The 13512-nt window shown below is 35.7% G+C and overlaps 1 protein-coding gene across 1 annotated transcript in view; it reads left to right on the top strand.

The window, feature by feature from the left end:
• MALRD1 (MAM and LDL receptor class A domain containing 1) overlaps positions 1 to 13512 on the top strand; it is a 239387-nt gene that overhangs the window by 58065 nt on the left and 167810 nt on the right. The window contains exons 15-17 of the mRNA XM_039549861.1: positions 11 to 116; positions 1428 to 1795; positions 3365 to 3777. Coding sequence (XP_039405795.1) covers positions 11 to 116; positions 1428 to 1795; positions 3365 to 3777 — 887 coding nt within the window. The remainder of the gene's footprint in view (positions 1 to 10; positions 117 to 1427; positions 1796 to 3364; positions 3778 to 13512) is intronic.

Below are 13512 nucleotides of genomic sequence, written 5' to 3'. Positions count from 1 at the left end.
GTTTTAACAGGTCATTTTATGTTCATTCTGAAGAACAGCAGCAGCATTTCACAAATAGCTCGGCTACGAAGCCCAAAGTTCAGGCAAACTGGATCAAATTGCACACTGTCCTTTTGGTAAGGAATAATTTACGTTTAAAATTCCTGGATCATCTCACATTGTTTCTCTTGGACTGAAATTGAAGTTATAGTCTGAAATAGATACATCTTTCTCTGAAGAATTTATTTAATTTTATTCTGTCAGCATAGAGTCTTCATTGTGAACAATATGCAGATATAACATGAAGCACTTGGAGAATAAAACAGAAACATGACATGACTTTGTTTTCAGGCTCTGAGCAAAATTACAGTAAATGATTGTGCCTGCATATATGTGGGCAACTACCACAGTCTTTTTCCTAACAATTCTTTAGTTAAGTAAATTTAAATATGTGGATTTTTTTCGAGAAAAAGAAAGCATTGAAAAATCTAGTAGGTCATTGAGTCACTTACAGTATCCAAAAGTAGATGTCATCATTTTTAATTAAAAGTCCCAGTGCGATAACTGGTTCTTTGCTTTCCCTTCTCTTTTTTATATACACAGAAAAAAACCCGAAAACAAAACAAATATAAAAACAAAACCAAAAAAAAAAAAAAACCAACCAAACAAAAAAACCCCAAAAACACACACAACAAAAAATCAACCATCAAACCCAAACAAACATCTTCAGTAATTGTCTTCTCAGTGTTTGTGCAAACTTGTCAAAGATGGACAAAAAAAATATAACTGTGATAATTTGTTTACTATGGCCAAATTGGTGCTACTGTTTAATTAAAGATTTGGCCTGACCTTGGTGTTATTAAGTGCAGTTTGTCTCAGTGAGATCATATACATCTGCCATAGGAAGTGGAATTGTCTTTTTATCTGAGATTCATGACTTGAAGTTGGACATTACAAGTTGTTGGTTGTATATCTGCTTCTGCTTCCAGTTTTGTTGTACAATTGCCAACCTAAGTATTTAATAGCTTTAAATGTTGGAGAAGGCAACATGTTAACAATAACTAACATAGATAGAAGGCATGCTTATGCATTCGGTAAGTGTTCTGGTTTTCCTTCTTGAAACTTTACAATTATGTACTGAATTACATTTATAAAAAGACATTACACACCTGAGTGAGCAGTGTTGCTTAATATGAAAGGAAATGTGTCTCTTCAGTTATGAGTTTCAATTTAATGAAGTATACTTCTTCTCTCAAAATTTTCAATTCTTGAAACGAGGCCTAGACTGATAGCAGTCTATCCTACCATCATTCAGAAAATGGATGGAATTACGGGCACTGTGGACTTCCTATGTATCACAGAGATATAACAGAAAAGGTATTGGTCATTGTAACTGATGTCCATTTTCATCACTTGTCTGCTTAACATTCTTATTTTTATCATTTTAGGTATTACAATTACGGACAGTCAGTTGGGGCAGCAGAGCTGCAATTGATTGTGGATGGGCTGAAACAGCCTACTGTCCTTTGGAGGACGTATTACAATGAGGGAAATCAATGGTTGAAGGCAGTCATTCAGCTTGGACGCCTTCCACATCCTTTCCAATTTTCACTTGATAAAATCAGTCTGGGTTTTTATGAGGGTGTCTCAGCCATTGATGATATTAGATTTGAAAACTGTGCTCTCCCGCCTCCAGCATTAAATTGTGAAGGTCCAAATCACTTCTGGTGCAGAGACACAAAAGCGTGTATTGACAGTTTATTGGTCTGTGATCTTGTGGATGACTGTGGGGATGGATCGGATGAAGACAGCTGTAGTAAGTACTTTCCACTATTGCTTACTTATGCCACACAAAAATTGACTTTCCAATTCATCCCTGGACAGAAAGAGTGCAGAATTGCTACAGCCAGTAATGATTCCACTGAATACAGTTAGTGATGAAACAGAATGATAATTTTAAACTTAAATGCATATGATGAGCTACAACTGAGGGTAAACGGAATTCAATCTCCTTTATCCAAAACAATTCTATTTCTTTAACTTGGGTAAAACACGACCATTCATTACAAGTTTATTTTAAAAGAGAGGATTTAAAGTCTGACAGTTGTTTTGGGTCAACGTGATATCTTTGATTTTACTGACAGAAGTACAGCAAAAGGTGTACTGATGGACTGAGAGGAGTGTATGTCCTGCCTCTTCTTAGTACCTATACTCTACCTATCAAATAATATGTTAAAATATCTATGCCAAAGATAGGAGTCATGTTGGACATATTTGTCCACCCCAAAGAAAGAACTTGAAAGTACTGAGGAAAGCTATGAGTCATTCAAATTTTTGACATTCACCTTGAGTGCTGAAGGGTGCTGTTGATGGTTTTTCCCCTGAAGCATGCATTCATCAATTTTAAGAACTCAAGAACATTAATATAAAATAAAATTAACTAGCATTTGCTTTATCACTTCCTGAGGTAACTAAATTATGCAAATCACAATCAGTTTGAGAAACAGGGGGCACCTTACATGCTTGAGGTGATATCTATCTACAGTAATATTTGCTGAATATCAACTGCTCTAAATTTAAAAGAAAGTGAAGGCTTTCCATCTTGTCTTAGTTTTTCTGCTTGTGGAATGTCTATCCTCTTTATAACCCATTTTGAGGTCTACAATAAGATTTGAGAAGAAGTTTTAAACATCATTAAATGCAACAGCTCAATTAAAAAAAATTGTTATAATCTCAGTTACTGCTTATGAAAAGCAGATGCAAAGTTGGAATGCAAGTTCACGACCTCTGACACATTTTATTGTTTAATATTAGAAGTAATCAATATATTTTGCCTTGGTGTCAAATTAAAAAAGCGCAGTTCTGTTATAAACTCTTTGATTTAGCCTTGATAAAGCTATCGTGTTAATATTACTGAGGATAATAAAGACCTAGACCACAACGTGTTTTTAGGACTACATCTCCCATGCAAAAATACATTAGATCACTTATCACACATACCTACAAGACAGTATGGTGTGGTTTATTTCATCTAATTAACCTCTGTTGATCTGTTCACTTTCAGTTAAAGAACTTTACAGTCTTTAATTTTAATAGTACATAAAAATTAATAACATGGATAATTTTTTCACAGTTCTGTTTATTCAGTAAATTAAGTACAATTTGACAGATATATATTGAAAGATAATATTGAAAATAATTTTTTTATGTACAGACAAGTGTACATATATCCTTCAGAGGGGAATGTCTTCAAGGAGAAGTAGATATGCATTTTTTCTATACATTAGAAATAAATTTTTGTAAGGATAAAAAAAGTATATTAAATCACTATCCCCTTTTGATACTGTTTTTTTATTTTTGACGGTCTGTTCTGTTTACATTTCAGACCCTGACCTACAGTGTAACTTTGAGAATGGGCTGTGCAATTGGGAGCAGGATGTAGAGGATGACTTTGACTGGATCAGAATCCAGGGTCCAACCCCCACAGTTAATACAGGCCCATTAAAGGATCACACGACAGGCACAGCCAGAGGACACTACCTTTACCTGGAATCCTCTGAGCCACGCCAATTCCAAGATAAAGCAGTTTTGCTTAGTCCTCTTTTCAACCCTTCTGGCAATGGAACCTGTGTTTTCCGCTTTCATTATCATATGTTTGGAAAAGAAGTTTATAAGCTGTCAGTCTTCCAAAGAACTGTGAGTAATACTAAGGGATGGCTGTTGTGGTACAAGTTTGGAAATCAAGAAAACAGATGGATCAGACAGACACTCTTCATCAGCAGTTCTAAGCCATTTCAGGTATGATCCGTCTAGGTTGTGAAGTGCTTATTTGCTGCATCGTAAAACACTGAGGGTATATAAATGACCACACAGTCTCAAAGCTATTTGTAACTGTCTGATCAAACTATTGTCCAATCAAACAATTTAAAATTGTTTGTCGGGTTTTTTGAGGAAATATGTGAAATATTTTTGTTCCTGTTGTTACATTAACTTTTCCCCCTAAACTGCTTAATTTTAATGTTTTGAATATGTGTTATTTAAAATAGATACTGGTTTTATTTTTCAAGGATTTGGTGAAAAAATCTTATCCAAATCTACTGCAAAACAGCTTGATTCATTAATGTAAAGACTGTTCAAAAGTCTTTGCCTTACTTTTCAAGAGTTACAAATTAACCTTTAATTATATAATGCCAGTAAATACATCAATTCAAAATATTTGGCTGCTGGCTTAGACTAAGAGTCAAAAATCATTTGGAGAAAGATAGGATTATAATAAGTTACAGCTATAAATATTGACTTATTTTCTCATCTTTTAAATATTGTATCTATTATTTATCTTTCACTGTGTGTGATCTGTTTGTTCCAGTGGGATATTCTGCTGGGTTATTAGAGGAGACATTAGTTCGCTTGATTGTCAACTGGTCATAAAATTAACACCCCCCTCTCCCTCCCACCATATTATAAAAAGAAACATCTTCCACCTTCCTTTTAAATCTGATATAGTGCAATATTTTCTTTAGATTGTTCATGTTTATTTCCCAAAACATTATTTTTAAGTACAGAGAAGTTTTCTCCTCTTTGGAGGAAAAGGCATTAATATTACTGTGGATGCAAAGAGGCACCTGGAAGGAGAGTGTTCATTTTCTGTCAAGATATTTTGTAGAAATATGAAGGCATATAAACATAATGCTATCGAAGCCTCCTTCCCCCCCTTCCCTTAGCTTCCCTTCCCCTTCCCCTTCCCTTTCCCCTTCCCCTTCCCCTTCCCCTTCGCCTTCCTCTTCCCCTTCCCCTTCCTCTTCCCCTCCCCTCCTCTCCCCTCCCTTCCCCTCCCCTTCTATGTTTAGTGGTTTATCTAAAGAGCTATAAACCTACATATCCTGTATTTGACCCCCTGAGAGTTAGGAAGGTCTATTCAGTAACTGAGATGTTTTTCACGTGTTAATGTTGTAGGGTTCTCTGTTGTACTTGTCCAGTTCTGTGCAGGAAATTTCAAAGATCTTATGTTATTTTGATGTAGTTTTGTTTCTCATAGTCATTTTTGAGGAGCATGAGGTGTAAGTTTGATTGTTCTGAAGAAAGAGTTCAAGGACTAATGTTCATTATTGTGTATTGTGTATGTTATAATGGAGCTTGCCTTGTCACAACCTACAACACTTCCACACTCAGAAGTTTTGAAGAGAGCAAGTCGTGTTCTGTTTCTACTAAGTTGCCAAGTGCTGGTCTCTTTGTCAGTCAGACCTTAATTTTGATTTTTTTCTCCTCTAAATGTATGAGATAATCATACATCTATCTCCTCTTCCTCTTCCCTCCCTATGTAAGTAGGTCATTTGTTTACCACATTCCAAGAAATAATCACTATAAGTAGGAAATCCCTCAAATTCACATTTTCAGTTTATTTGCTAAGCATGGGAAGCCAACTTTGGGAGTATATAAACAATTGTGCCTATACACCAACTCCTACGAAAAGGAGGAATTTTCAGCCAAAAGTTCAAAGCAGCAAAGAAAGGCATTTGAGAACCTCTTGAAAGACAGATTCAATTTTGAAAGTTTAGAACTCTATAGGTATGAAACTATAGGCCCTTTAAGTGAATGCTCTGGCAGAAACCCAAAGGCAATAGCAGACTCCCTTGGCTCACACCAGCTCCCAGTAAGCCTCAGAATCTTAATTTTGTCTGGACAGCTTTGTTCTAGCTTCCATTAAACCATGGTGACATTTGCTGCTGTTCCATCAGATGTTTTACACCAGAGTGTTAAATATGACATCAGTGAGAACAATGGAAGTAGCTGGATGAGGAAAAGGTAAATTAAGAGCTAAATTATTTAATTGAAAGGAATGCAGTTTTCTGAGACAAAATTAAGCACCTCTGCCAAATACTACTATGGACAAGTAGTAAAAATGGTCCCAAATACACATGCTTATAAAAATTTTGCAGCTTTATTGATCTCATTTCTCTTCCTCTGCAAAGGATATTATTGGCAAGAAATTATAAATTTCTTTTAGTTGGAAAAATTCAAGTTAAAAATAAATTTCTTATAAACTATTCCTTTTAATTATATGAGATACTTGTTTCAACATGAGAAAACCCCACTGTTGAGTGTCCTTGTCTCTTTACTTGATCTGCATTTATTTTCATCCTGAGAAGTTTACCTACATGTTTTTAGATAAACACTTGAAAAGGTAGTAAAATAAGATTCTCTCCGTGGTAACCTAGTCATATGGATGATGAATAGTGTTTGCTTTTATCTTCCTTGGAATAATCGCATCTAAAATAGTTTCTTCTCAGAACAAAGTGCAAAGATTCTATTTCAACATTTCAGAAAAATTTTGCTCTCTTAGCTTGCTCTATTCATTCAGATTTCTGATGATCCAGAAAAGGAAATGATGATATGTGAAAAATGGCAAAATTCTGTATCTCAATCCTTTTGGACACTGTAGTCTCCTTTTCATCATGCTATAAATCACATACCTTCCATGTCTGTCTTAAGAGACTTAGGGCAACTTTACTATATTGCAAAACACATTGTTAAAAAAGAATCATTATCTTTACCCCCAATACAGTTATTCACTTTTTGCTAATCTGCAATATGTGTTTATCTCTGTAAACAAAGATTGTTATAGATTTTGATACTTCAAAATCTAAGTTATACATAAGGGAGTCTATCATCCTTTTGTGATGAGTTTATAAAGATAAGTTTTGCTTTTTCTTCATTGGCTCTTATGAAATTTAAAAGTGCAAGTACACTGTTTAAGTACATGGTTAACTATTAATGCTATATTTGGTATCATTACTAAAAGTTTTAGTATTCTGAGTATCATATATAATATCTTCCTTGTTCCTTCAAATATAAAGGTTTTTCCACTTAAGTGTGAAAGATAAGGACCAAAATCAGGAGAATAATGTTGCAATTAAGTAGATATAAAATGCATTTGATATTTCCCTATTTTACAAGTAGTAAAGAAAAATAAACAAAAAAATTTCACTATAATAATTTTAATCTTTTTATCAGTTAGGTATTAGCTTAGAAAGGAATAGAATATTGATTGAAAATTAGAATGATACATTTGCTATGAATCTAGAAAAGCATTACAACACAAATATAAAACAACCTTATTTTTCCAACTGCTATTTTTATTATCTGTTGTGCTATCTTTTTGTACTATACAGGTACTTCTTGTATTATGTTTTTTAGCATGACTTTGACATATCAGTTTGGTGTCAAATCCATATGTAGTGCACATACATCATTTACATCCAGGCTGTTACTGTTCATCTTGTCAAGAGAGATAGGAAGGGCTAAAAACCATACATAAAATACTAAGCGGGTAAGGTTACAATCACATAGGCTGTTCTGCTTTTTCACCCTCTACTCTTTTCATTCCTCAGTGAGATGAGATAGCAATTGTTCTTTGGGGATTCTGATGATCTTCTATGTAATAAGCGAAACAGCATCACAAAAATGACTCTTATTTCTGCAATTCTTGCTGTTTCTTGCAATTACTTTTCTGAGAAAAGAGTGGGTTGATCAACAACCTCACCCCAACAGCCATTTCTGTAATGAAAGACTCAGAATTCTAGTGGTAAATGGAATTTTTGGTGTAATTCCATTTTACAAACTATTGTTATAGTGAGTTGGGGTTCTGTTTCAAACAAAAAGAGACCCGTGTGGCAATTTGTGTGGTCTCAGAATGTAATGTCTTTCTTTTGTGCATTTCTACTGGTGATAATTATATTTCATACATGAATAATATGAGAAGACTTAGAGTAAACTAAATGCCCTTTTTACCAATTTGGGACAAGATAATGACTTACTAGTCTTCTTTGTTTGCTATAATATCCTTCAAGTAAGAAAATTTTTTTTTCCTACATAACAAGCATCAAAACTATGGAAATTGCAAGTTTTAGATCTTGTATCCCATTTCACAGCCCCTCAGAGAGAAATTTTCAGTGGGGCTTGTAACATCAATTCTTTTGTAGACAAACTTGTGTGAATTTTTCAATCATCTCTAATCATTAATTGATAAACATTGGGTTGAAATTCTGGACTTCTACTGGTGTATTCCAGAACACGGAGCTTACCAAACTCAACCAAACTTCTTTACATGCAACTTCTCTGGAAGAGTGTGCATTTCTCTTCATTGTCCCAAGGAGAAATATTATTTCCTAGTGTGGAAAGCACAGGAAGAAAGAAAACAAATCAATGTAGTTGTGCATTTACCCATATTTTTGTAACATTAAACTGGGGAAAAAAAGAAAAGAAGTGGAAATGTTTTGTTTGATGCTTTCTAGAGCACTTGGGTAAACTGTGTTCCCTTTAGAAAAAGACATGCTTGAGATTTAGCAGAGAAACATCTAATCAACAGTGTCACAAAGAAGCTTCATAGAGAAAGATTTTTAGTGATTTTTCTGAATACAGAGAATGAGAGGTATTCTGTGAAATCACTAAGTAACACAATCCAAGCAAAAGGAAATAGTATTTTAGGAGGGTCTATTGTGCAGTTCATTGCTGAGGGATGTTTTGGATGCAAGAAACTTCAAATGAAATCAGTAAGTAACTTGGCAAATTATCAGAAGAAATGTCTGTTAAGGGCTAGTAGCACAGTAATGCGGCTACGAACCTCTCACCTGTGATATCCTGCTGAGAGCCTGGGTGGAACCAGTGCACGCTGGGTTTGCTCTTGCTGTGGATGTGGCAGCAGTCCGTGGGGAGACACACATTGCAGTTGGCTGGTTGGCCGACCCTGCCACCGTGCATCTGTGCTCATGCTGTGAGGCTCGGTGCTGCACAGAGCTTTTGGTGCATTGGGAGGCTCACTCTTTTTGATATTCTAACTGTGATTTCAGATTTTCTGCAGTCACTTTCACCTTTATTGAACCAGGTTTATTATTGTCAAGTGTTGTTAGCCTTCTGCCTTGATTTGATTGTCTACTTGCTTCCTTCTTCAGGGCCTCATTTCAGCGTGTTTTGACATACCAGCAGGAGTTTGTTAATATTTAGTTGGTCGGATACATATTTTTCATTAAAATCTGGTGTTGAAGCAGCTCTGAATTTATCAAGGACTTATCTAAGACATTTATTACACCTCTAATACCCACTTGTGACCATTTTTATGTTACTGCTTTTGATCCATTCCCTGCTAGTAATTTCCACACAAAGATTTAGTCAGCATGGATTTCCACTCAAAAAACAGCTTCAATTTCAATTTTCAATTTATCATTCCTCATCTTCCTTCTCCTACTCTTATCCTTTGTACTTCCCCTAATAATCTGCTGGGATTAGTATTCAGGAATTCTTTTTTTTTCTTTTTTTTTTTTACTGTCCTTTAAATGTTACCATTTGATTTTGTTGCTTCTTTCTCCTCCAATACTACTTCAAATAAATGGATATCCACACATATTTGCTTCATCTCAGTAGCTCTTTTTCTGACTATTCTTCTTTGATCTGTGTGATGGCTTCTTTCATCCCTGATACATGTTTCCATGTTGCATGGTACTCTTTGGGCTTTACATTTACATTGTGATGTTAGTTTCTAGTCTGTTTATAGTCATCCTTCTCATTTTTGTTTTCAGTGTGGTATTGTACAGCCTGTGGTTTCAGGCAAACCTACAAAGTTTGCTATGTAGTTGGCTCTGGAGTAAGTCTTTATTAATTGGCTAATATGGACCTTTAAATATCCAAATGCACTGGATTGGGAAGAGACATTTGCACTAGATAAAATATTGCTTAAATTCTCATCCAACCTGACTAGCACATTTCTCCCTATTGTTGTAAAAAATTTCTTCTTTATGTCCAATCTAAATCTCTTCTCTTTCAATTTAAAATCATTGCCCCTTGTCCTGTCAGTATAATCCTTGGTAAAAAGTCTCTCTCAATCTTTCTTATGACCCAGCTTTAAGTATTGAAATGCTGCCATAAAGTCTCCACAGATCCTTCTTTTCTCTAAATTCAAATCTTTCATACTGTCTTCGTAGGAGAGATGTTTCAATAGGAGAGATGTTCCAGTGCTCTGACCAGATTTTGCAGCCTTCCTCTAGACCTACTCTTAAACAGGTCCATGTCGTTATTATGCTGGGGAATCCAGAGCTGGATGCAGCACTGCAGGTGTGGGCTCGCCAGAGTGGAGCAGAGCAGCGCAGTCACCTCCCTTGGCTGGCTGGCAACACTTTTTGTATGAAGCCCAGGGCAAAGCCTACGCAATTCTGCAAGCTATTTAAACAAAAAGGAAAGAAACCCAACCAAACAACCAAACAAATACAATAACCATATACCCAAACCCAAAAAGGTTGCTCTGTTACTGGTATTTAACACTCATGCCTTTTTAGGATGTGTCCTGGCAGTTGTGATGTGCAGAGATGGTTTCAGGGTGTCTGTGAACTGTTGCAGCCAGAGGTCACTGATGTCAGGCCAAATCGTGGATTACTCAATATCTGTCCTGTTGGAGTGTCAATGCCTTTGGTATGGCAGCTCTAATTCTTGCACTTGTATGATCTAAGCTCTCCACCATGTGCCATCCTCATGACCAGCATCAAGCGGGCCAGGAACAAAAGATGACATATCTCATGTCAATTTCATGTTAATATGTCAAGCAGAACTTGTATAGGCTCTAGTTTGGACAACTCTTGCTCAGGTTTCCTGACTAGTCCACAATCTAGGCCAGAAACAATATATATGTAGTGTGGACAATGTGGGAACCAGGGCACTTGTGGGAAGGGGTGAAAAACAACCTTAAGACTTTGTGGTTGGTGGTGAACTTTAGTGGAGGCCATTCAATACCTACAGTATGAAGTAAAGTACCGATTTCAATATTTTCATATTGAAAATGTGTGTGGTGCAATGCAGTATATTCGAAGGGGAAAAAGGAGCATGAGTTTTAATAAAAGTCTCATTCCTAAACATCAGTTTTATCATTTTTGGTACATGGACTTCAGAGCATAGAAAACTGTGGAAACAAGTCACATGAGAAGTCAGGAAAATATATTGTACAAACCTTCAGAGAAAATTTCATGGGCTTAGTTCAGGTCTTTGGGAAAGATAGTGGCCTTTTTTCAGTGCTATCAGAATACTTAATACCATGAAAATATAACCGACTCTAAAAATAGAAATAGTTTATTCTTTGTGCTATTGTTTTATTGATATGCTGTGGAAGACTTGTCATGATGTTGTCAAGTCACAATATGTGCACAAAGAGGACCAAGAATAAGAATTTCTAATCTGTCTTTAATAATGCCTTTTCCAGTGGAAATTGTAATCTTAATTTCATATCTGTCATTTCCTTGCAATTTGTTTTTTCTTGAGAAGGGAGAGGACAAGGGGGCCGGGGTGGGTTTTTTTACCTTTTTTCCCTATTTACATGTAGGCTGCTCAAAGGAAATCACAAAAAGTAAAAATAGCCTTTCTATTCACTACTGAACTTTAAAGTTCTGCCCACATTTTAAATATTTATTTAAATATGTATTTAAATATGCCCACTTTAAAACCCAAAGTCATGAAACGTTTTCACCATCTTTCAGAAACCCACAGCCCACTGAGAAACTGTGTTGGGCCATTTGAACTTGAGGGGCATCATGTAAGATAGGAGTTTTGCTTTCCTGAAAATTAAGAGTAATGTTTCACATTTCCTATTGATATTATTTTATTACTTATCAGCAACTGCTGAACAGGAAAATGAGACTTGCATAACTGCAAGGAAACGAAAAATGTTAGTGACTTTTATCTCATGCCTTAACTGGATCTAGAAGCCATCTTTGAAAATGTAACAGGAAGATTACAAGAAAGCTGTATTTCATTGAAGATTTAATTAAATTTCCTTATGTACTTCTATGCTTGATATCAAGCAGGGAGTTTTAAAAAAAATTTATAATCTTTCTGTTTATTGAGTATGCTTATAGCAGAATTATGAAACAATGTAGAAATTCTACCCCCACTGAAGTATATATCAAAACTCTCATTAATTGTAATGAAGACAGTATTTCGTGTCAGCTCACATGTTCCAGTGATATCCCTATGTTATTGTTTTCTTACTTTGGGAAGTTAGTATTTCTGTATAGCTAAGAAATTCTGTATAGCTAAGTCAGGAAAAATCCTTTGGGTCAAGAAAGGTCCGTATCTGTAGGCAAAAGGTCTAATAGTGATCCCTTTGCTCACTAGCATTTGCTGCTGAAAAGATAATTCACTGTTACCACAAATGTTTTCATAAGCATTGAAAAGAAATCAATGAGTGTCTCCTCTTAGGATGCTCCTTATCTCAGCATGGATGAATTGCCTTATCAGTAAGCACTGCATAGGTCAGATACAAGTCTCTCCATTCAACCCAATTCAGGCTTCCCTACACAGAGATGTGGAAATGCCTTTATGTAGCCCATTATATCTTGACATGCTCTACTGTACAAAAGGGAGGGACAGAAGTACTCAGGTCATAACAAGTCATCATGATCAATGTGGAACACTTCTTTCAGGACCATAAGTCCCAGGTATTTGATACAGTAACTCAGACAGACAGAGTTGTGGTGGGTTTTCCGTTTGTTATTTTTTTGCAGTTTTGGGGTTTTTTTCTTACCTATAAAATGTGAAGGAAACTATGGTTGGGAGAAAAGAAAGAAGACTTTGTATATCCTTGTAGATTAAGTAAAAACTAACCATGAACTTAAGCTGGTTTAGATATAGCTTCCTAATTATAATTGCTATATAGATGTTTCCCAAGTGGGCAGGCTAATCATGTTGTTTTATATGTAAAACCAGAAATTTTTAGGCACTGACATATAGTACTTCTGCAATAATTCTTCCAGTGCTAATATTACAGAGTGACAATAGGGTCTTTTCTCTTGAATGAAATTTTGTGGCCTTAACACAGCAAAGTAAAGACTCCCAGAATATGTAGTTATGAATCCCACCAATATAACTGAATAGTCTAAAACAGGATAGAAATGTGATTCATGCCTGCACTTTAGAGAAATGCTGTGTAAAACATCATAAATCAGCATGAGGGTTCACAAGCTTATAGTGAAGTGTGATAAAGTGCTTTACTGAACTAGAACTAGGGTTTTTCACTATCTTATAAAACCAATCACTGTAAAACATCAAATATTTGACGCAAGATTTTTCATATTTGATGTGTGTAACCTTAAGGGTGTTGGTAACAATTCATTTGGACACCTGTGTGAAAGGACTGTATGTCAACTTTTGAAGTCTTGAGACATTAATTTCTAGAGCATTTTCAATGGTCATGAACGAAAGGGGCTGATGAGCTTTGAAGAAGGGCAGTGTGATCTTGAGCTTTTCAATCGGTATAATTAAAATGATGTGGTGACCCAGTGTTGATAATCTTTCCAGAAGCTGATGCCTGGTCTCCACTTGTGCTTGCTTTTGGGGGCAGAAGGGTTCCATGTGGCACTGAACAGCTCTGAAAGCTGGAACACACTGTGACAACCCAGGCACCCATTTTTTTTTTCCCAAAAGAAAGAGTGTCACAGAAGGTACAGAGGAACAGTTCAGTGCCACGTAGACAGGATGCAACCACTGGACATCTAGATG

The sequence above is a fragment of the Corvus cornix genome, chromosome 2, assembly GCF_000738735.6.
Source record: "Corvus cornix cornix isolate S_Up_H32 chromosome 2, ASM73873v5, whole genome shotgun sequence".
Lineage (NCBI taxonomy): Eukaryota > Metazoa > Chordata > Aves > Passeriformes > Corvidae > Corvus > Corvus cornix.
The sequence above is the reverse complement of the archived record's forward strand: the minus strand, read 5'-3'. Positions and strand labels throughout refer to the sequence as shown.